Source organism: Cyprinus carpio, chromosome B3, assembly GCF_018340385.1.
Source record: "Cyprinus carpio isolate SPL01 chromosome B3, ASM1834038v1, whole genome shotgun sequence".
Classification (NCBI taxonomy): Eukaryota; Metazoa; Chordata; class Actinopteri; order Cypriniformes; family Cyprinidae; genus Cyprinus; species Cyprinus carpio.
The window spans coordinates 33,419,763-33,444,226 of record NC_056599.1 but is presented as its reverse complement, the minus strand read 5'-3'; the positions used below and the strand labels follow the sequence as shown (position 1 = coordinate 33,444,226).

Here is a 24,464-nt window from a genome sequence, read left to right as displayed (position 1 = left end):
GTAATTTCTGTTGATCGACAGAGACGTTATCCATTGAGGATAGAGAATACAAGTGACGCGAGGCATTTTAACCAATCAGCATCGTCGGTAGGCGGGGAGAGCGTAAAGAGAAAAGCAATCTTCTTGATAACAATTTCGCAAAGCTGCCGGTAATGTGCGAATTAAACGATGAACAAACGCCGACAGATTTTAGACGCCACTCCTAAAGAACTTAGTATAATTCTACGAAGCTCACAGAAATGAGAAAACAGCGTAGAGCGTTAAAACTAGGTGATTATGTTTGAAAACAGACGGAATCGGAACTCTCACAGCCTAACGAGATGTAACTCAGAAAGACGGATCTGTGATTGACAGCACCTTACTCTTCGTCTTTTAAACCGCACTAAACAGTGGACGAGCATGTCGACCGATATAAGCCTGCACGAGCTGCTGGACCTCTCCATAGGGACCCCAGACGTCGGATCTGTCAATTTCAGCGCACTGCACACTTTACTGCACGCCCTCTTGGGACACCTGAAGATTGAGAGGGTCACAACTACCTGGAAGGAGGTGGACCACGAGCATGACAGCCCAGCCCAGACCAAAGCCTTGCTGCTGGACACTTCGAGCCCCTACAGGGCGCTGGAGGAGAAGCTGCAGCGGATGGAGGAGCAGATGTGCGCGCTGGAGGCTCTGCCCAGCGCCTCGGAGCTCATGAGGTCCGACACCGCGCTCAGCGACATGTGGACGCTCATGCAGCTCCGCAGAAAGACGCAGGCCAACGAGGACGGGGTGTCCAAGGTAAGAGTCACAACTAGAAGAGAAACAACAAGAAGTACTACTCTGTACTCGGGTTTGCTTGAAAGTACCACAGTATATTTAAATAAAAACCATGGTAACGCCACTGTACCACACTATAACACACTACTGTCATGCTTATCATGGTATATTGTTACGGTTAACATGGTAACACCACGTTTTCTGGACATTTACTGTGATTACACCATGTTTTAAAGGTTGTATTACATGGACGCTTTATGTTTTTGGACATGAAGCAAGGTACTGTATGTGAATGATAATCATATGGGACCCTGGACCACAAAACCATAGGGTCGATTTTTGGAAATTGTGATTTATGCATAAAATGAAAGCTGAATAAATAAGCTTTCCATTGATGTATGGATGTATTGTTAGGATAGGACAATACTGAGTACTACTTGAAAATCTGGAATCTGAGGGTGCAAAAAAATCCAAATATGAACTGAAACATTATGTTTGTGGACATGAAGCAAGGTACTGTAAACTGTACAGTGTGTCCAAAGTTATTAGAACGCTAGTTTTTTCAGCAGCTAGAAATGGTTTCAAGTCAGTTATTTCTATCTTTTGCTGTAGTGTGTCAGTAGGAAATATCAGTTTACATTTCCAAACATTCATTTAGCCATTAATTGTAATAATCCAGTGAGATTTTTGTCCGACAACAGCCAGTGCTCCACACAGAGATCTGATCTCATCATCATCATCATCATCATCATCAGTCTGTGTGGAATGACATGAAGACAGAACAAACTGAGACAGATTTAATCCAGAAGAACTGTGGAGACGTCTCCAAGACGCTTCAAGAAACCTACCTGCAAAACTATGCACAAGTACACCGAGGGCAAAAGCTGCTTTGAATGCAAAGGATGGTCACACCAAATGTTGATTTCATTTAGTTAATAGAAGTTAATTGATAAAGAAAATCTATTTATGACATTATTTTTAACAGCATCCTCATTTTACATAATTTTTACACAAGTGCCTAAAACTTTTAACAGTACTGTACTAGCTTAGTAGGTAGGTTTCTTGAAGCGTCTTGGAGACGTCTCCACAGTTCTTCTGGATTTAGTCTGTCTCAGTTTGTTCTGTGTCTTCATGTAATACCAGACGGACTGATGATGATGATGATGATGATGAGATCAGATCTCTGTGTAGAGCACTGGCTGTGTTCAAACTCTTTGTGCAAATAAAAATCTCACTGGATTATTACAATTAATGGCAAAATGAATGTTTGAAAATGTAAACTGATATTTCCTACTGACACACTACAGCAAAAGACACAAATAACTGACTTAAAACCATTTTTTAGCTGGTGAAATAGTAAATTTGGCTACCACTGTTTGTGAATGATAATCCTATAAGTAGCAAACTTTACTGATAACATGGTATTTCCTACTTTTTGACAACCGAAAAAACAAATAACGGTAAGAAGGTTGTGAATTTATCCTCTTTCCTTATTCTTTTTTTTTTTTTTTTAACAAACACTTGTTAATCAGGATTGAGCATAATTCAAGTATTGTAAGTATTGGTAATTAAACTAGTAACTTAGATCATCTCAAATTAAATTGGTTCATTTGAAATGTCCACACCCAAGAGATGTCAGTTTGGATTTGAACTGAATGACAGGAAGAGAAGGAATTTCATCAGTGACAAAACATGAATAATTTAACTTTAATTGTGAATAATTATGCTAGTGTGTTCCCTGATATGTAAAGTAGCCTACACTTTTCTCAAATTACAATGATAAAATGAAACAAATATTAACCTGTAAATCTGAATATGTGAATTATGTAATTATATTTTGTAATTATCTGGAAAAAGTTCTTTCAATACGGTCTATAAAATAACCATTTCTGTTAACCCAAAACACAGCAAAATTGCAAATAAAGATGAAACACTTGTTTAAGAAAAATATGGGGGGGAAAAAACAAACACAATAAAATTCACCTATTTTATGTATTTTTCTTTATACACACACACGTATATACACACACATTTTTATTTTACAGACATTTCCGAAAACACTAAAATCCAGCAATTTATCCTACAAACATACACACAAACCCTAAAACCCAAAAACAAAGCAATGAAATGAAAAATTCTAAAAAGTCTTAAAACACCCTTTAAAAAATTTATATGTAAAAATATTTAATTTTATTACAGTACACTGTGCCCTGTTTTTACAGATATATTTAAGTATTTAAAATTAAAAGCATTTAAATACCCCTTTTAAAGTCAAAAAAAAAAAAAAAAAAAAAAAAAAAAAAAAACGTTATTAAAGGTATTGTCAGTTGAGTTGTCATGTCCGGTGAGCTGCTCCTCTGTTGGGGGTCTGCAGGACACTGAATGTTTCATCACGTGTCTCAGCTGTAGATGACTGATGACAGACCACAGAACAATGAGCGACAGACACTGAGCTCCATTCTCAAATAACACCATCTGTGTCTCGTGTTCTACACGTTTGTCACACTCCCTGAACCCCTGAGATACTTAAATATCAGTGATGGACGTCAAATAACAGTCCCTGTTCACCACATGGACACATTTCTGAAGTGCTGCATGTTTATTTCAGCTTGTTAGCATATGTGGAGTATATGGCGTATGATGAGGCATCATTAAGAAGTCTGGAGAGTAAAGGCATTTGTTGTGCACACAAGACACTCTCTGCTGTATGCTTGATGAATGTTGAGATGCAAACTTGTGGTTTGCAAATGAGATATCAGGTATCAGTCAAAAGTTTGGACACGCCTACTCATCCGCTTAATATATTCCATGTTTAGTCATGCACTAAATGAAACCCCCCCCCCCCCATTATAAAACATTGTTACAGTTAGGCCTTCTCAAAAAGTTCATCTTTGTACCTTATTTACTCCTAAAGGTTGTATATTAATACCTTAAAGGTGCATATTAGTACCTTATGGGGCATTTACATGACCATTTACAACTAAAAATAGATTTTTTTTAAATGCATTTTAGCCATTCATTTACATGACAATGGTGCTTTGAGGACCTGAAATCGTAACTTTAATAGGAAGTCAACTACAGAACTATTGTAGCACTAATAGCGAGTATGACACGTCGTCTCACATGACATTCAGTCCGTCCTGAGCTGTGATCACCTCCCCTCCACGTCTTTCTCCATTCTCTGATAAGCCGACAGTAATTAACCTCCCGCAGAGCCGCCGTTTGTTTCACAAACAGTCCGGTGACGCGAGTGCACGGGGAGGTCCTGCTCATCTTCTTAATCATTAATGTGTCGTTTGGACATGTTTGGAGTCATCCATGGTTATCCGCCAGCGCCCTCGGATGACCCCTGTGGCCCAGCTGCCAGCTGAATCTGGGGAGGCCGAAGAGGAATGAGAAGCAGGGGTGACTGCGTGGCCCTCTGTTCATGGAGTTTAGCCAGCGGGGGACTCGGCTTACTCATTGTGCAGGTTGTCCACGGCAATGCTGGAGTCAAAGTTGAGACATTGTGTGTCACGGTGACCACACAGGAAACTCCTGCTTGTTAGAATGAAACGCTCAGTGTGGGACGTCGAGGGGGGTCCGGAGGGGAATGATTGACCAGGTGTTTGCATACCATGATGGATCCGGTGAATCAGTTTCACGCTCTTTCCCAGGTCTGATGAAGATTGGGTGTTCCCTACTATATTCACTTCTGTTGTTTTGACCATCAGTTACTCGTAGCAACCGATCGGAGGGTGTGGGGTAGAGACGGGCACTGTGCCCTGATACCGTGGCACCGTTACAAAGTGACACATGGGACACAGGACTGTTTTGCTGTGTGGTGATAAGCTGTACCAAGGCAAATATCTGAAGAGAAATGACTCATGTCGTTAAAGAACAAATGATGTCCGACTTGTTAAACAGCTTGTGTGTATTGTTTGTGTTTGCGGTGAGCGGCTGGACTAGATTCTTTTCATTCCTAATTACCATAAACAAATGGGCTGTCAGGTTCATCATGAAAAACTGTCCTTTACAAAAAGGACTGTGGCGAGAACACTGTACCTGATGTGTTTTCTGATACACTATTGTTCAAAAGTTTGCGGTCGGTAAGATGTTTTTGAAAGAAAGAATTATCTTGTCCTCACCAAGGCTGCATTTATTTGCTCAAATGCAGTAAAAACAGCAATGTTGTGAATTATTGTTACAATTTAAAATAACTTTTATATTTGAATATATTTTAAAATGAAATTTATAGCAAATTTTTTGCATCATTATTCGAGTGTCACATGATCTTTCAGAAATCATTCTAATGTGCTGATTTCAATCTTAAAGTAATTCCCAATCCAAAAAACATTATTTTTTCATTAATCACTTGCCCCCATGCCGTTCCAAACCCGTAAAAGCTTTCTTTGTCTTCAGAACAAAATTTAAGATATTTTGGATGAAAACCGGGAGGCTTGTGACTGTCCCATTCACTGCCAAGTAAAAAACACAGTCAAGGTCCAGAAAAGTATGAAAAGCATCGCCAGAATACTCCATCTGCCATCAGTGATTCAACCGTAACATTATGAAGCAATGAGAATACTTTTTATATGCAAAAAAAAAACCAAGGATATTACCATATACATGTCCAAATAATCATGGTATGTGTCCAAAAACACTGTATTAAAATGGTACTTTGTCTAAAACACATTAACAGCAGGCAATACTATAGGTACTTTTTTGCTAGTGTTGTATATTCATTAACAAGGAAGACATTTTTTATGGATGTATCCACAGGTATCCACAACACTGTCTTGATAGGCAGTGTAATCATCTATTTCATATGCTTGTCATTTCACCTCTCTTTCCGTACACTAGTCGTCCCTTCAGACTAATAAGCGAAACCCAAGACAAATTGATTCATCTAACAGAGCCTCACATGGAGACAAACAGCACTATGAGTAACAGAGGTTAGACATCAGGGGTCATGCAAACATAGCAGAAAGTGGGTGGACAGCGATGCCACATCCTGTTTGATTCAGGACTGATTCCCAGGCCTTGTCATGGTAACCTCTGTTGGGGTTAAAGGTCAGAAGTTCTCTATGCTCTCACAAAGAGTATATTACATACCTTTCAAAGAAAGAGACACAGAGGATGTGCTTAACTGATTCAGCTGTGCTCTTTTAGAGATTTAGCCTCCTCAAAGTCCAGGCAAAAGGGATTATGGGCTTTTTTTTCTCTCTTAGGAGTGTGTTGATTTCCCAGTTACTGTTGCCCAGTAGGAGGGGTATGAAATGAAACCCTCTAAATCTTCAAAGACTGAAGTTATTTCAAATCCTGTTTTCTTCCTCAGTGTATGGCTTTAATCCAAGACCTGCTGAAGGAAATCCAGGAACTCAAAGAGTCCAGAGACGATCTGAGACTGAAAGTTGATGCTCTGAATGATCAGCTCAGCCAGGTGACCGCACATGCACACCAGTATCATAAATCAATCAATTTGCTAATAAATAATTAGCGCTTGTGTGACTTGATAACATGTTGTCATCTTCAGCTGAACTTGAATGAGTTGGCAGACCGTATCTTGGCTATGGAGCAGTATTGCCACCAAGTGGAAGATTTGGACAACACTACGGTGAGTATTGCTGTTAAAGTACAACCAAAAAAACTTTTTCTCACCCTCATATCGATCCAAACCAATATAAATCTTTTTTTTTTTCATGGAACAGAAAAGTAGATGTTTAGCAGAATGTCTGAGCAGATGTTTTCCATACAATGTAAGCATATAGTAACTGGTGACTGTCAAGTACCAAAAACGTTGCAAAAAAACATGGTCCATATGACTCAATTGCTATATTCCAAGTTCTCTGAAGTCATGTGCTTTGTGTGGGGAGCAGACTGAAATGTACATCGTTATTCATTTAAAATCTTAGCTTGTGAAGACATGTTAAAGCACAGATACATAAGCAACATTTGATCAAAATTTCACTGGCAAGAAGGTCCATTGTCTAAAGTTTAGCCATGTATGAAGCATCTCTTACTATTGCAGCTTCTCATTGTCCAGTGTGAATTCAAACTAAATGTGCACTTCAGTTGAACTCCAGATTAGTCAGAGTTCATATAAATAAAATAACCCGTAGCAGATCTATACAGGTGGAGCTGGGGAGGTGGAGGGTTTTAGAAAAACTCTAAAAAGCGCGCAATGTTTTTATTAATTTCTTTAATAAAAAATGTCACCAACCCAAACCTTTGAATGGTAGAATTAAAACATTCCATATATTTATTTAAACATGTCTATATCTGTTTAAATAATGTTTTGATATATGGATTTTGCCTTTTCTAGTGAACTGAAAGGTTATTTTTGTCTCAAAAAAACGAAAAAACTAAAAATAAACCCTGCCCCAGTCCCTATTCCCTATTGAAAAATAGCAGCTTCAACATTCTGCTGATTTTTTCTTTTCATGTTCCACAGAAAAAATAGTCAAACTGATCTGAATGAAATGTTGATGAGTAAAACATGACAATATGTCCCATATAAGGTGAACTATCCCTTTAAAATGTTCAAGATTTGCGCTCAAACAATAACATGTTCTTTCAGTGGATGGAGAGACTTTGCTGCCTTTACCTGACATCAGAAAATAGTTATGTGGTGTTTATTTAGAAAACACACAAACACATTATATTTTTCCTCTCTCTCTCAGAAAGAGCTGAAGGACAAGATGGCCCAGTACCCTGTTCCAGAAGAGCTCACGCAGTGTGTCACATGGGAAGTGATGCAGGCTGCGCTCATCAGCGAGAGGCAGAAGATTCAGGAGGCACGTCCAGCTGTAATCACTCCATACACAGCATAAAGTCAATTTAGTGTGTCCTGCAGCTTTCAGAAGCCAATAACCTTTCACAGCCACACTAAATCTCACAGGTTCTTATCACAGTCATTGTTTGGTTAGAGCAGGCGGCAGCTGCAGCTGAGGGAAACATTGACCAGAATGAATGATTTGCTAAATGTAAATGCATAACCAACATCTACAAACACAAACCGAGGCCAAAACCAAAGACATTTGTCTCAGTGTTTCATGCAGAGCGCAATATACGCTGAAGGACAAGCTGATTCTTATTCATGAGATGCTCTTTGTAAATGACATTCCCTCTTGTATTCCCAGGGGTTGCAGGACACCCTCTCCGCCGCTAAAAACATTGCACCCGTTCACCCTTTGAACCTGGGTATCCCGTTCAAAGACGACAGAGCGGGTGCAGGTGGCACAGCTGGTGTAGATCTCTCTCGGCGGGTTTCTCCTCCCCAGCAGTCCCTGTCTGACGGGGCTCTGTGCACTGTGACGGGCCGCCGACTGTCCCGGGTCAGCATTGGGGCTGAGCGCTACCCGGAGACCGTAGAGGCTCTGATGGAGGTGGGCGGACTGAGAGACAGGCACGAGAGTCTGGAGGCCCGCGTGGGGCAGCTGGAGTCGAACAAGGCTGATCAGACCCAGCTTCAACATCTGCGTGATCTTCTTAATGCCATGGGTACGACACAGACAGCAACATGCTTTATATGCATTATGTCTCTGTTACTCCATAATGACTCTAAACACAGTCTTGATACTTGATACTCTTGATACTGATTATGATACTTACATATTCATGTTTATATTAATGGTGAGCACAGAAAGAAGAATAGCCTCAAGTGGCTTGAAAAAGATGCCAATGTTACAAATTACATTTGTTATAAGGATAGTTCTGCCATCATTTGCTCATGTCATTCCAAACCTATTTGACTTTTTTCATCTGTGGAACACGAGATATTTTGAAGAACGTATCAGCTGTTTTTTTTCTCTTCCATACAATAAAAGACAATGGGGTCCAAAACAAAAATGAAACACTGTAATTGTATGGACAAAAAAACACTGAGACATTTCTCAAAATATATTCTTTTGTGCAGATGAACATAAGTCATACAGGTTTGAAAAAAAAAGATAATGTATTAATGAAATTAGAGCCCACTTAAGTATATTTAAAGAAAGTACACTTTCATGACACTTTTCTACATTGTAATAATTTCAGATTAAAAAAAAGCACATGTAAAGTATTTGATTATTATGTAACTTTAGTGTGTTATTCAATATTACATTTACAAGTTAATTTTATTAATTTAGTATATTTTTATATGTACTAAATTGCAGCTTCTATTTGTAATTAGAAATATATTTAAAAACATGAAATACATGTTTTAATAGAAATGACATATTTATGAAAGTATATTTTAGTTTACCATAAATGCGTGTCAGTACATTCATCAGTACACTTTACCCATATTTCAGTAGACAAGCGAAGTAATTATGAAATTACCTTTAAAAAGCACTCTAAAGTTCAGTTTATTGCATTTAATATGAATTTAAACAATATTAAATTTTCATTTAATTGCAATTTCATTCAGTTCACACATAAGTGCATTATTTTAATGCATATTATTTCCATAATAAGTACTCGTTTTTTAACAATATGTTAAAGTGTACTAATTTTCACAAGGGATCCCTCTAATGTTAACATTGGAATAAACAATTTCCCATATTATGTCCTAAGATAAACTGTAGTTTATAGTTACCAAGAAACATATTTACTTAATGTTTTTGTTTGCATTTTGTATCTGCAAACTCATCCAATCAAATATCCCTCTCTTAAAGGGATAGTTCACCCAAAAATTAAATTTTGATGTTTATCTGCTTACCCCCAGAGCAACAAGATGTAGGTGACTTTGTTTCTTCAGTAGAACACAAACAAAGATTTTTTAACTCAAACCGTTGCAGTCTGTTAGTCATATAATGGAAGTGGATTGGAATCACAGCTTTGAGAATCATAAAACATACACAAACTAAACCAAATTAAACCTTGCGGCTCGTGACGATACATTGATGTGTAAAGACACAAAACGATCAGTCTGTGTAAGAAACTGAACAGTATTTATATTGTTTTTTTGCCTCTGATTTTCACCGCAATGTCAGAACTGTCCTGAGCGCGTTCTCGACAGCTGGCGTGTGACGCGTCTTCTTCTTCTTGCTTGCTTTACTGCAGATCGCAGATTTATAAGTGCATTTTCCCCCCTATAACTCAAATGGACCATTGACACTCCTAATTAAGATTGTAGATATAATCCTGTGATCCGCCATAAAGCAAGAAGAAGAAGACGCCTCATGCGCCTGCTGAGGGCATTTACTGGTCTTTTTACTATCGGATGCGTCAGGCGCCGCCTGCTGAGAATGCACTCAGGACAGTTCGGACATTGCGGCAAAAAACTATATAAATACTGTTCAGTTTCTTGCACAGACCAATCGTTTCAGTGAGCCACAGGGTTTAATTTGGTTTTGTTTGTGTATGTTTTTTTGACTCTCAAAGCCATAATTCCCATCCACTACCATTATATGACTGACAGACTACAACGGTTTGAGTTAAAAATCTTTGTTTGTTTTCTACTGAAGAAACAAAGTCACCTACATCTTGGATGCCCTGAGGGTAAGCAGATTAACATCAAAATTAAATTTTTGGGTGAAGTATCCCTTTAAAATGTGTTAAGAATACTTTTATAATGCAATTTTTATTCACAGTACTTACTATTAAGCTTGTGTGTGTTTAAGTGTGTTTCTGACATTTTGCTTGATATGTTTTGCGATTTCTGTAGAAGAGAGGCAGGTTCCTGACCAAGTGCCAGAGCAACTGAATCATCTGAGGACTCTTGTGGACAGTCTGCTAGCAGATAAAGAGAAGGTATGACAGAAACACTCACACTGATGATTTTAAAATCAAAGTAATAACTACTACACCCTAAACTGTCCTTTAAACGGGTCTTTCCATTTAGTTATTGTATCAGATTTTACAATCCCTTAAGAAGCTGGTTTGATCTTTACAATATCTGTAATTATCTAATCAGAGCCTCACCTAGACTTATATTGTTCTTATAAGTGAAGTGTGTCATTTGTGTCAGTCAAACAGACTCATGCCCGTGACTAAGCAACCAGTGCCGGGTTTTATATATATATCTATATGTTTAAATTCCATTTCCCTTCCGGAACACAGCTATTGCACTCTATTACATTTACACTATTAAAACAAAAAGCATTATGAATTTCTTTGATTTTTCTTTTAAATGTTTAATTCTGCTTCAAGTTCAGTTTCCAACTGTTGTTTTCTACCTCAATTAAAATGAATTTAGTTCTCAGTTCAATTCTGAATGGCACACAGCCCATGCATAAAACACTTTTTTCCTTAATGATGTCCCCAAAATTAGGTTTTGAATCAGATTTAGTTTACTTCCGGGGAAGTTTTATGTAGGTCCAACACACAGACACACACATACGCAGGAGCATAAGCGGCCCGTTACAGTCTAGATGACTTCTGTAGGTGTCAGATGTGGAGAGTGTGTTGATGGACATGAGGACTGTACAGGTGTGTGAGAGTTCAGACTCTGCAGGACAGGGCACAGGTTCAGCCAGCGGTCAGCACACACACTCCTCAGAGATAGAGCAGCTGAACCTGCAGACGGCTCACATCAGGTACTACTCATCTCAAGTCTACCAGTCACTTATTAGAGACATGGGACAAAATGTATCCCAAAATTTTAAAACAGCAACATTTACATTTAGTGGTCAAAATTGGTCGTTGTGTTCTAAAACCATTGTGTTACCTAAATGTTGCATTAGTTACAGTAATGAGAATGCAGCATCAGAAGATGTACAAATACATCTATAAGATTTTAAACTGACACTATGTCAGAATCAAATTGCTCCTCAGTATTCTGGAGGAAGTCATCCCACTTATTATTTTATAAGCAGTTATTAAATTAGAAAAGAAAGCACAGTAGAAGTGTTTTTACTGTATGTCACACACACTCATGCAGGATTGCTGTACTGAAGCTGGATGAGAAAGTGCAGGAGCTGATAAGAGAGAAGATGCGTGACAGAGCAGAAGAGAGATACAGTGAAGACAGACACATACAAGAGCAGGTCAGACAGACAGAACTCGTCTGGGTCATATGTCAAACACTCTTGATAAATTAGTTATATATATATATATATATATATATATATATATTACAAAAGATTTATACTTCAAAAATATGGCCTTTTGAACTTTTTATTCATCAAATAATCCTGATTTAATCTGTTTTCAACATTGGTAATATTAAGAAATGTTTCTTGAGCAGCAAATCAGTATAAATTAGCAATTTTTTGTATTAAAGGGGTACTCCTCCCCAAAATGAAAATTGTGTCATTAATCACTTACCCCCATGTCGTTCCAAACCCGTAAAAGCTCCGTTCGTCTACAGAACTTGATTTAAGATATTTTGGATGAAATCCGGGAGGCCTGTGACTGTCCCATAGACTGCCAAGTAAATAACAGTGACTGTTGACAAAGGATTTTTTATTTATTTTTGTTTTCTTCACTTACAAAAAGTGTTCCCGTCACTTCATATAACCCAGATTGCACGTCTTATGGCAGATGGAGTATTCTGATGACGAATTTCATACCTTTTATGGACCTTACCACTGTTATTTACTTGGCAGTCTATGGGACAGTCACAAGCCTCCCGGATTTCATCCAAAATATCTTAAATCAAGTTCTGTAGACGAACAGAGCTTTTACGGGTTTGGAAAGACATGGGGGTAAGTGATTAATGACAAAATTTTCATTTTGAGGTGGAGTACCCCTGGAGTATAAACTAATATCTTGTAATAATCTATACAGTATATCACCCATCGTATATCGGCCTGATATCCGACCACTGTCTTATTATTTTTCCTGACCATTCTGTAGTTGAACAGCCTCAGGGCTATGATGGAGGATGTGAGGTCCTCCTCATCCTCTCTACTCTCACAAAGTGGACAGCAGGAGGCAGTAAGCTTCAGCAAAGCAGACGGACAGGATCAGGGTCAGAGTTCAGGTCAGGGTCAGGGTCAACAGCAGACAGAAGGTCAGGGTCTGGATCAGGAGGTCAGTCAGTTGTCCCAGTCTCACAACAAACCTGAGGACAAGACCACTCTCCTCATGAACCAGGGACATGAGGACAGGAACAAGGTACATGACGCAGAGACAGAGACTTATTTATTCTTCTTAAGTCATTTTAGGAAACATCCGGAGGAAACACTTAAATGAGATGTTGAGGTCTCCTGATTTCCAGAAGATCACTGAAATGTTCTTGTATGAGTGTGTGATGTTGTTTTGCTGTAGAACACTGATCTGGTGAGAGATTTAGAGGGAGCCATACTGCAGCTGCAGTCCAAGTGTGAGAAACTCCACAGAACATCCAACCACCTGATGGAGGAACACAGCAAGAAACAAACACACATCGACGTGAGTAAACACAGAGCCTCATAAGACTTCATTTACTTTCATCCCTTACTTAGCTTGTGGTTTTTCCAGCATCTGTTCAAGATAGTGGAAGAACTGGATGAAAAGAAAGCTGACAAGCAAGTGGTGGAAATGGAGATTGAAATCGTGAGTTGTTTCTGTATACAATTCATAAACAATCCAAGTTCATGAACTCTTTGTGGTCCCCACTGGACCATCACAGTCACTCTCAGTCAGTGGATGTCATCTCGTTGCTCCTCAGAAAGCAGACAAGCGGGCTCTGGAGAGCAAGGTTAGCCGCATGCAGTTCGACAGCATGTCAGAGCAGCTCAATAACATGTTACAGGATCTGCTGAGTAAGATCAGCGGTCAGGAGCAGGACTGGAACAAGGTGATCGAGAAGATCTCCACCGAGATGGACTGCAAGGTGAGACACGGACGCACAGAAGCAGTGCTTCTTTGAAGGCATTGAAAATCTCCATGATGTAAAAATATTTTCAAACCTCTATGAACTCGTATAACTTAAACGTCTCACTGTTTGATCTTTTTCAGAAATATAGTGACTCTTTTTGTATAAGTTTGGAGCTAAGCATTATGATCACATAAAATGAAATGAAAATTTAAAAATAAAAACATTTATTTTATTTTATTTTAAAAAAATAAAAAAAATAAAACAAAACAAAACAAAACAAAAAAAAAAAACAAAACAAAACAAAATTAAATTAAATAAAAAAATCAAACCAAATTAAATTAAATTAAATTAAATTAAATTTTAAAATAATGACATTTTGTTTATTTATTTATTTTATTTTATTTTATTTTATTTTATTTTATTTTATTTTGCTGTTTGTTACAATCTCATAACCCCCCTGCACTTTCATCATTACTATGATTTTGTATGTCATGTACTGTAGTTGAACCGGATTGAGCTGGATCCTCTGAAGAAACAGCTTGATGATCGCTGGAGGACCATTCATAAGCATCTGCAGACACCTCCGATCCCCGAGCAGGACGACGCCGCTGGATTTAGGAAGTGAGGCACCAGATTCACTTTTTCTAATTAGTATATTATATATAATTATTTAATTTATTTTTATATTATATTGTGCTGTCAAACTATTAATCTCGATTAATCGCATCCAAAAGAAAAGCTTTTGTTTACAATATATATGTGTGTATACTGTGTGTATGTATTATGTATATATAAATACAAACACATGCATGTATATATTTAAGAAAAATTTTATGTTTATATATTAAATATAGTTATATATAATATAAAATGTAAGAATATAAATGTAAATACATGTAAAAAATTTCTAAATATAAACTGTAAGTGTGTGTATTTATATATACAAAATAAATATACACAGTATATATACAAATATTATGTAAACAAAAACTATTATTTTGGATGCGATTAATCGCAGTTAATCGTTTGACAGCACTAATATTATATAATACTGACAATCAGGACTAAAACTTTTAATGTATTTAATTTTATTTTTAATTTTTTTATTGTAATTTTATTTGTGTCTATAATGAAATATTGTCTAAATATTTTATATCAGTAATACCTGCATATTCCACTGGTGCAATATCAAATTTGCGAAATTTATGAAAAATTATTTTGCCTGCAACACTAAATGTTTCCACACCTTCAGAGCGGTCAACACACTCATGGCATTTTATAAGTAGGCCTATTGTGCATTTTGGTGAATCTCACTGCATCTCATTTCTGCAGTGTGGATCTGACTTAATGCTGATAGTCACTAAGCTTGACCTTAAACCTAAAGTCAAACATACACTGAACCCTAATGCCTGAACTTCTCTACACAAGTGTCAAAAAGTATGTTCAGAGCTGAATTCATGGTACAAAGCATGCTGGGAATGCGTCTGCCAAGCATTTGCATCATTGTGTATGTTTCTGTAATGTTGCATTATCACTATCTGAATAGCCTCTGTTTGACAAACATGATGGTGGTTGTATGGAAACAAGCCTCACTGTCTTTGTGTCTTTCTTACTCTGTGTCAAAGACAACTATTGGCCCATTTTCACTGCATCTCCTGTGATCGTCCCGTGGATATGATGACACCAGGACAGTACGTAAACTTTATAAAGGACACCTGACATGACACTTTTTGGTAACACTTTACAGTAAGGTTTCATTTGTTGACACTGGTTAACTACATTAGTTAACATGACAACTAAGAAAAATACTTGTATGTAGTTAATGTTAATTTCAACATTTACTAATACATAATTCAGATCAAATTGTATTTAATGAACCTGAGCTAACATAAACTAACAATGAACAGTTTTAACATCAGCTAATGTGAACTTTATTGTACATATTTTGTCAAAATGTCGTGACAATGACATGAATACACACATCTTCCATAATGTATAAGTCAGTTTATTAAAATTAATTGTAATATTTTCTGTGGGACTTTAGTTGAGATACTATTACAGTTTTTATCAGTATTTTGAATTTAGTAGTTTTATTGTTATTTTTTTTTATTCATTTTTATTTCACTTTTAATTATTTTTTAGTTATCTTTTTAAGTAAAAAGAAAGAAAAATGAAAAATATTGCCTAGACAACTAGCTAAAACAAATAAGTTTAAGTTACCTTATTTGAGTTAACATTTAGTTTAATTTGTTTTATATATAATTTTTTTTCTTTTCATGGATGGTTATAATTAGTTTAATAACCCTGCGTTCATTTGAAAGATGTCTAAAGATAAAAGCAGTAAAGCAAAGTTTGGTTGAGATATAAGTCAGTGTGGTGTGACCATGTGACAGCTTAAAATGTTATCTGATCTAATGAAAGAGTATACAAGACAAATATACATTTTGTCAATAAATTAAAATTATTAACGTTTTCAAATAAGACAATGGCGTTTTTAAAGTTTAACAATCCACCCATTGCAACCATGCTTTGGACGGCCCACATAAATGAGGCAAAATGCTTTTCATTTCTTGAAATAACTTCTGAAAATGAAACATTGACTGTCAGTCTTTATTCACTTTCTCGTGGTTTCTCATTAAAGTAAAATTTGCATGGCTAATGCCATAGAATAGCATAGTTTAATAAAAGCGGGGCACATTGTAACACAGTGTTCCCCATCAGCGCAACTGGAATTTAAAACGGGTTAGTGTCTTCTTCTAGTTAGCGACTATTTAAACTGATAAATGACAGATTGGTGTTCAAACTAATATCAGATTTGTCTCATTTTAAATGAATGCTAAAATTTGAGGTGAAAAATTTACTTAAGCCAGAAATGTACTTTTACTAAGGTAAAAAAAAATGTTCAGCGATATCTTCAAAAGATTTTTGAATTTTGACACACTTTTTTCATTATATAATGTTGATATGGCAACTAGTAAATACCATCAATTTTGTTTTGCTAGCATGTGTGGAAATATTACAACCACGTGTGTTAACTACATTGTGCCCCGCGCTCACCTGTCACTTGTCAAGTGTACTCATTAGACATCCTTACACTGTTGTTGTAAACACTATAGTAAGGCTTTTTTCACAGGAGCTTGGTGACCCTGCCCTCTGCCCCAGGAATGCCCTCTCACAAGTCCAGCCGGCCGTACACTGTGTATGAGCTGGAGCAGGTGCGACAGCACTGCAGGAGGTGAGACACATCCCACTGCAGCTTTTACTGTGCTTGTCCAGCAGGGGGAATCAAAAACCAAACTTGCTCTACTGTGTTCTGCAGATACCGCGCAGACATGAACCTCGCTGTTCTGTACTTACAAAAAGTTTTTTTATTATTATTATTTTACTCAACCCAAAATATCAAGTCCAATTACAGAAAGAGCAAGTGTCTTTATTTAATACATAAATCTTTGACATAAATCCACTGCTAGTGTACATAGGAGTTGAAGCACTTAAAGTACATAAAAAGGTTTCTTTCAAGTATAAAAAATAACACCTAAAAAGAAACCTATTAGTATGCTTAAATTGCAATTGTTAAACTAAAAGTATGATGATAAAAAAAAAAAAAAAAAAAAAAAAAAAAGAGTATACTTGCAGTGTTCAATTAAACTATTAAAAACCGGTAGTTCACTGAGAGTATACTTCAAAGTGAACTTATGATACCATACTTGGACATTTCCAATCTGGCAACACTGGTCCCCATGACCAATGGCAATTAGTTATGAGGTCTTAATAAACTGATTATTGAGATCATTGAGAGTTTATTAGTCTCAGCCTAGAACCAGGTGCTAACCAGAATAACTTTAAGACGGTTTGTTTTGACAGAGGCTTGGCGCAGGATGAGCATAGCCATGTTTTAATATGCAGGCATATAGATCAAGAGCCCAGTCAGTGTCCCAAATCAAGGACCCCAAAGCTCCCAAACAGCCAGGGTCTGCCAGAAATTTCACGGACCCACTACCGGCCCAACCTGGGTCCAGCAAAGTGGAGCAGCAGTCGGTCCATGAGCAAGCAGTGAGTTAGCCTCATGACACACAGAGCAAAGCTTTCCCAGGTAGACGCCAGTTTTACAGACCAGCCACAGATATCTAGAAACTCCAGATAATGTATGTTTTAAAACTCTCTGTTCATGTACTCTTAAGAATAAAGGTTCTTTATCGGCTTTGTTGGTTGCACGAAGAACCTTCAACATCCATGGAAACATTCCATTGCACTAAAGGTTCTTTATAGTGAAGAAATGTTCTTCACACTAAGAAAAAATGGTTCTTTTAAAAACTGATCACTGAAAGGTTCTCTCGGAAAACAGAAAACCTCTTTTTGGAATCTTTTTAAAGGGATAGTTTACCCAAAATGAAAACTGTCATTAGTTTCTCACCCTCATGTTATTCCAAACCCGTAAGACCTTCGCTCATCTTCAGAACACAAATTAAGATATTTTTGATGAAATCCGAGAGCTTTCCGACCCTGCATAGACAGCAATGCAACCGACACGATCAAGGGCCACAAAGGTAGTAAGGACAACAGGTGCATCCCAAACCGCATACGTATGCTCTATTTTATGCGGTTTTGTAGTATAAATAGTGCTATGAGGTTTTTAAATAGTATAAAAATAGTGCCAGTACTGTCACAGTTTTAATTATGTAGCGAAGGGGGAGGGGGCTGTCAGACTCTGATTATGAATCACAAAATAACCTTATATAATTCATACACTATACGGATGAGTACATAGTGCCTAAGTACATAGTGTATATGTGCATAGTGTAAAGTGCGTCATTTGGGATGCAGATGTTAAAATAGTCCATGTTTCAAATGTATTGTTATGAAGCTACAAGAATACGTTTTGTGCATTTATTCAACAATTTCTTGTCTTCAGTGTCAGTCTCTGAACCACTGATGTCACATGGACTATTTTAACGATGTCCTTACTACCTTTCTGGAACTTTATCGTGGTAGTTCCCTTGCTGTCTATGGAGGGTCAGAGAGCTCTCGGAATTCATCAAAATTATCTTAATTTGTGTTCTAAAGATGAACAAAGGTCTTATGGGTGAGGGTGAGCAATTATTGACAGAATTTTCTTTTTTGGGTGAACTATCCCTTCAAGAGTGCTGAGTGATGTTTTCTTGTGCAGTGAGAGGATCCCAGAAATGGCCGATTACAGTTACCTATCCCGTAACTGTGGGGGCAGCCACACCCTCACCTACCCCAGCCGCCGCTACACCCGCCTTCAGCACATCACCCATCTGATCCAGAGCGAAGAGGAGGGTCCACCCGTGTCCTCTGGTCCGCCCACACAGGTCTGCCACAGAATCAGTTGAAAATGTCATAAACAGTGAGTATGTATGAACCGAGAGCTGTGTTTCTTCAGGCAGCAGAAGTGGACATCTTAGGTTTGGATGGACAGGTCTACAAGGGCCGAATGAGCAGCAGAACAGTGAGGCTCTCCGAGACGAGATTTCCAACCATCTCTCCTCGAGAAGGTCAGATCACACGTCACACTCGCATCCAGCCTCCACACATAGTAAAAGCCGGAGGGAATATTTGCACAGTAATGACCCCTTGAGTTTGATTAAACCATCACAATATGAGGAGTATGTTATATTGGGATTATGAAATATGGGTTTTGTTTAACTATTCAAATGCTTATAAAAACAAGTAACTCACAGAAAATAAAGCATACTTTGACTACAGTATAGTCAGTTATTAATATTTCATTGGTTCACTATTGTTTCTGATCCTCCTAGGCATTACTCAATAAGCTTTGTGCATGTATCATGCTTAATTTCTTGCAAAGCCTCCTTAAATTCCTCCCAAAGTTGAGATTCATTCATCAGCTATGAATTTCCCAAAGGTTTTCAATAGGATTAAATAACACTCTCACTGCTCGCCTGCATTACGTATGTGTTGTGTTTGGGATTATTGTGTTAGAAATGACACATTCAGTTTGGCAAACACCTGCCGTAGTGATTGATTCAATTATAGACTGGGAATAATGAGAGCAAGCTTTGTATGTTAGCTTTGGCCAAAAATGATGTCTGCACGATTCGGCATGTTTGATAATCACGATTGAAATCACAAAATTGGAAAAATGTCTGTTTTACATCAGTTTTGGCCATTGACACAGTATCCATTCCCATCACTTCTAAACATTTATAAAGCCTCAATTTACTGTAATGAAAGCTTTAAAAGTTCATTTAAATATGAGAGTTCTGTCATTATTTACTCACCCTCGTAATGATTCAAACCTGCATACTTTTTATTGACCATGACTGTCAATTTCCAAAAATGACAACCAAACTATAAAAACACCATTTATTAATTATACACGTAGTCCATATGATTTCTGTGCAATATCTTAAGCATTCTGAAATCATATGAACAGGCCTTCTTCTCCACTGTAGCTCTCAAATATGCAAATTTTTCAGAAGACTTGGAATAAAGCACGAGTTACATCTTTCATGGTGCTTTATGGTGTAGCACCTTCATTGATTTCTCATTAACATTATTGTTTTTGGTGTTTCAGCACCTAGAAATAGAAATATCATGAATTTGAGAGAACTGGTTGTGGACGTCTATGGAGCCCCTTAGGCGTATTTCATATTGTATTTCAATGCTTTTCACTGCGACTTTTGTGCTCTCTTGCAAAAGTATCGCATTCCCTCAAGAACCTTTACATTCTCTTTCAAAAAACGTTGTTTGCTTGCCAATCTTTTGCATTCTCTCACAAAAGTAGTGCGTTCCCCTAAGAAACATTGTGTTTGCTTGCTCCAGGTCTGGAACAGCGTTGACATGAGAACAGTTGAGCACATGAATGACTGATTCTTGAGCTGTAAGCTGTTCATTGATGGTAGGAACTTCTGTTGTGTTCCTGACAATGTCCAGACTGAAGTCTATACAGGGGCCTCACGGCCCTGATCATGCTTCCCCTCACGACTCGTTACGCAACGCAATGCATGTTAACATGATAGCATCATAATATCCATCTGCACGCTTGACCCTGTTTTTGCTCATCTCGCAGTGGACGAATGGGTCTGGACTGAAGAAGAGCTCCCTGGTAGTAGACAGATAAGATTACTGAAACTTTGATTTAGAGTTATGTAGAGTGGTTGGTTGTGTTGTAGTTTAATTCAGGACTGAGGAAAATAGGACCGAAGGAAGAACAGTAGGGCTTTAGATTTGACTTGGTAGGGGGCCTAGATTAATGTTGCTTGCTGGAAAGAACCGAACATTTCTGTGTTACATAATAGCAGAGCAGCAATGAGAAACCATCTGGAAGTGACAACAGACATGGAGGAAAATTGGTCTCAGACCTTGCCCTTCGTTGTATCACCGAATCAAAGGAAGACGGTTGAAAGTCAAACAAAAGACACTTGCTTGGCAGATGAGCCGTGTCATGCTTGACCGAGCAAACGTTTGGCAGCTTATCCATGTCATGAGATGATTTATAAGAAAATGAGTCTAGTGTTGAAGGTCAGAAGTTGTTGTTTCCACACAAAGCACAACAGTCACATTCTTGAAGAAATTATCTCCACAGAGAAACAATGATGTCAGAACTATTCCAGACAGACCTACCATGAAACCATTATACTGTTGTCTCGGATTCAGTTACATTTTTGCCAATGCTTCATGTGATGAGCAATCCATTGCCTCATAAAAAATGTCCTCACAGTCTCTTAATTCTCTTCAGGAACACAAATGTGGGTCAATGACGATAAAGAAACTGATAAATTGGCTGCAGAATCAGCAATCAAGTTATGCAATGAATTGCTTTTTATTTTAAAATATGATAGTATTATCACGCTTTACTATTTTGTTTATCATCTAAGTGCAATAATACTACTATTACTATTTTTAATTATTTATAGTGCTGTCAAAATTAGCACATTACTGCAGGCGATTAATTTGGCAGTTTTCCAGACCATATGTCAGTAAAAACTCATTTTCCTGTCCTGTCAGCTGTTATACTGTGCTCGTAGCGTGTGCTCTTCAATTGCACGCACAAATACAGAGGCGTGCGCTGTATCCTGTATCATTTCATATTTAAGCGCGAATGAAACTACGAGCATGCGTGTCAGATCCGTGATACGTTCAGTAGCAGCAGCTCTTAAAGTAATAGCAGCCAAATAACCTAATAACTGAACTGCTGTCATGACTGTTAAACAAAGAACAAAAGAGAAAAGAGGAAATCAATAACTTTTGGAGCTTTAAGGATTCATCTACAGGTAAATAAGACATTTATTACAATGGGTTTATGTGAAGATCGTTTTAAGTTTACTTAAATTAGAAGTTATGTTTTAAAGTCTAATAAATGTTAAAAATTGATAGCTCTCAATTATACAGTAATGTTAGTATAGTCAACATTTCATTTAGTCAGTGTTTTTTACATTCATTTGAAGATTGAATGTGCAATTATTGCAATATTAAAGTATATTTAAAAACTTTAATATTAGGTGGGATTAATCTCTATTAATCGCGATTAGTTTTTAGTTTCATTAGTTTAATTCATTAGTTTTAATCAGTTGACAGCACTAATTAGTAATTCGCTATATTTAATAGGTCACACTACGTGCAAAATCACCAGGTGCTCTCAGACTAAAAAACTCATGTTCACCACTGCATATATAAATCCTGTGGCAGATTTAGACAGGTGGTGCTGGGGGAGGTGGAGGGTTTCAGAGGAACTCTATAGCTTGCTGCAGGGCCAGCTTACACCGAACTCTGAACCAGACTATTTAAATGTTGAGCAAGCAGCTCACTGACTGCAGAATCAGCAGAGGCCAATCAGCTTGTGCCATGTAATGAATGAATTGCTGTCAATGTTCTCATGTCTGCCATTTGAATTGTTGATGCTCTTGCAGGCAACTGGAAGAGCAAAGACAAGGTCATCCGTTCACAGTCCCAGAGGTCCAGTGGAGTGGACGCTGGCCGTGGAAGTCCTGCCCGGCCACAGAGTGCCAAGACTCACCGCAGCCGATCGGGTGGGTTATGAGGAGCTGACCTTAAACACACTCACAGCAGATGAGAATAAAGCCATTAAAGTCGGCTGTAAATAAACACTGGCTTTTTACAACACAACCTATTTTAGTTACAAGGCTAACAGTGTGCAAGAGCTGCTAACACTGAGGTGCTGTTCTTGACCTTTGAACTTTAAATACCCTGGCTATGTCTAAGTTGAGGCTCAGCAGGTTACGACCTGTGTGTATATCTTAGCCATGCCTGAGCTAATAGAGAAGTCAAAATATTCAGTGGTAAACAAAGTCAGGCTGTTTTTCTGGGCGGCTCCCCGAGTTAGCATGTGTGAAATGATCAGTGGTGTTTGCTAAAGTTGCTAAACTGTCTCTTGTTTTTAGGGTTAGTGCTTTGGCCAAACCCTTAACAAGGAGAAGTCAACTTCATTGTGACTTAAGCAAATTGAAAAACAGCCATGAAAGTGTCTCTCTTTAAGTACACTTAGGTGGTCTTTTATTTCAATTATTTGATATACAGTAATCTGCAAATACAGTTTTTTAAGAGATATAAGGTTTTTAAGTTGCATTTTAAGATAAAATAAGATTGTATCTGCACTACAATACAATTAAGTACTCTTCTTTTTCACAAGGCCTTTTAAAGGAGATGTTTTTAAGTCATTTTGTAAGCGTCTGACAGATGCCTCACATGTTTGTCCGTTCACGAGTTGTACGTGATGCAGTTGTGATTGTAACTTACACTTGAATGCTCTTTAACCTTTAAACTCTGACCCCCCGCCCCCCACAGCGTCCAGCACCTCAATGAAAGATCGGCCCCTGTCCTCTATGGGCTGTCTGTCCCAGAACGTCCCGCTCCAGACCTCATTCCATGACACCACCACAGAGCTGAAAGAAGCACTGGAGCTCCACAAAGAGCTCAACCAATCAGAAGATGAGCCGTTGACATCACTCTAGAGATCCTCCAATAGGAGCCGCTCCATTGTCTGAATAAAATGTTTACAGCAGTGCGCGACACAAGCTATATATGTGAAACAGAAGGTTCCTCTGTCACATTGAGAATATCTATCTAAGACTTAATATATGTTTTTTGCATAAGCGTCAGTCATATTAAATATGCACAACATTGTTTGTCATCCAATGTGATTATTAATTTGCTTTTACATTCTAAACTCTCTCGCAGGGTTGATCTGATGAATTTGACCCAGTACTTGTTGTTCAGTTCAGTTCAAACCAGTGCAAAGTATCTGGAATAGATTCATGTCTCTTTCACCTCAAATCTACCTCTTACAACATACAGCGATTATATCTGTCAGCTGTATTATTCAGTTGAAGTATTAGTGGTGATAACCTGTCCCACTGATCAAGCAGTGTTAGGAAATCCACTATGTTGCAAAAAGTGTATTTCCTTTTTGAACCTTGCCTTCACACACAGAGGCATTGTCATGTTAGAATAGAAAAGGGTCCTGTCCAAACTGTTGCTATAAAATTAGAAGCACACAATTCATTATATGCTTAAACATTGAGTTGTACTAAAAATGACTAAAGTAGTCAAACCTGTTCATTAGAAGGGGGTGTCCCAGTACTTTTAGCAATATAGTGTATGTTTCTAAAACGGCACTGTGATAACACTATGGTCATCATTACAGTAAGCTATCGCACTGAATCTTACACATGTATAACATGTCAGTTTACGAACACTCATCGTAAGCATAATTGAGGTCTAGCGTTAAAGTGATGTAAATGCTGATGTTTTAAGTTTTGTTTGGAGTGACTAATGACTCATTTCATGACCTTGTGCATTAAGCTTCATTGTCACCCCATTTCCAATTTGGATTTTGTCTTTAGAACAATCTGAGGTCACAGATACAAAGGTACTCGGTGTACAATTTTACCATGTGCAGACCACACACATCCTGTAGAGCATCACAGACGTCATTTCCAAATTACTGACACAGGTTTCATAACAAAAAAAAAAAAAAAAAAAAAAAAAAAAA

General features: G+C 37.7%; 1 protein-coding gene across 4 annotated transcripts; it reads left to right on the top strand.

Moving 5' to 3' along the window:
- The first annotated feature begins 23 nt into the window (after positions 1–23).
- Positions 24–23,595, top strand: LOC109085456 (glutamine-rich protein 2). 4 transcript variants are annotated; one of them, XM_042720872.1, is made up of 20 exons: positions 24–780; positions 6,077–6,181; positions 6,275–6,355; positions 7,422–7,547; positions 7,881–8,241; positions 10,391–10,476; positions 11,110–11,261; positions 11,606–11,711; positions 12,523–12,783; positions 12,937–13,059; positions 13,129–13,203; positions 13,319–13,483; positions 13,971–14,089; positions 15,094–15,159; positions 16,602–16,703; positions 17,375–17,521; positions 18,636–18,801; positions 18,873–18,984; positions 22,363–22,482; positions 23,258–23,595. In XM_042720872.1, the coding sequence occupies exons 1-20, from the start codon at positions 400–402 to the stop codon at positions 23,422–23,424; spliced, it is 3,021 nt and encodes a 1,006-aa protein (XP_042576806.1). In that variant the 5' UTR covers positions 24–399; the 3' UTR covers positions 23,425–23,595. The 4 variants fall into 4 exon arrangements, with proteins under 4 accessions (XP_042576806.1, XP_042576807.1, XP_042576805.1 ...); XM_042720871.1 differs by having other exon boundaries at positions 25–780; positions 7,422–7,535; positions 17,333–17,521; XM_042720870.1 differs by having other exon boundaries at positions 25–780; positions 17,333–17,521.
- Positions 23,596–24,464: the final 869 nt, after the last annotated feature.

Bases quoted from the DNA above. Each gene is read 5' to 3' on its own strand.
- LOC109085456 (XM_042720870.1), top strand. From the start codon at position 400: ATGTCGACCGATATAAGCCTGCACGAGCTGCTGGACCTCTCCATAGGG. The intron at 13,204-13,318 runs GTGAGTTGTTTC...GTTGCTCCTCAG, and splicing joins TGGAAATGGAGATTGAAATC to AAAGCAGACAAGCGGGCTCT. The intron at 16,704-17,332 runs GTGAGACACATC...TTGTTTTGACAG, and splicing joins GTGCGACAGCACTGCAGGAG to AGGCTTGGCGCAGGATGAGC.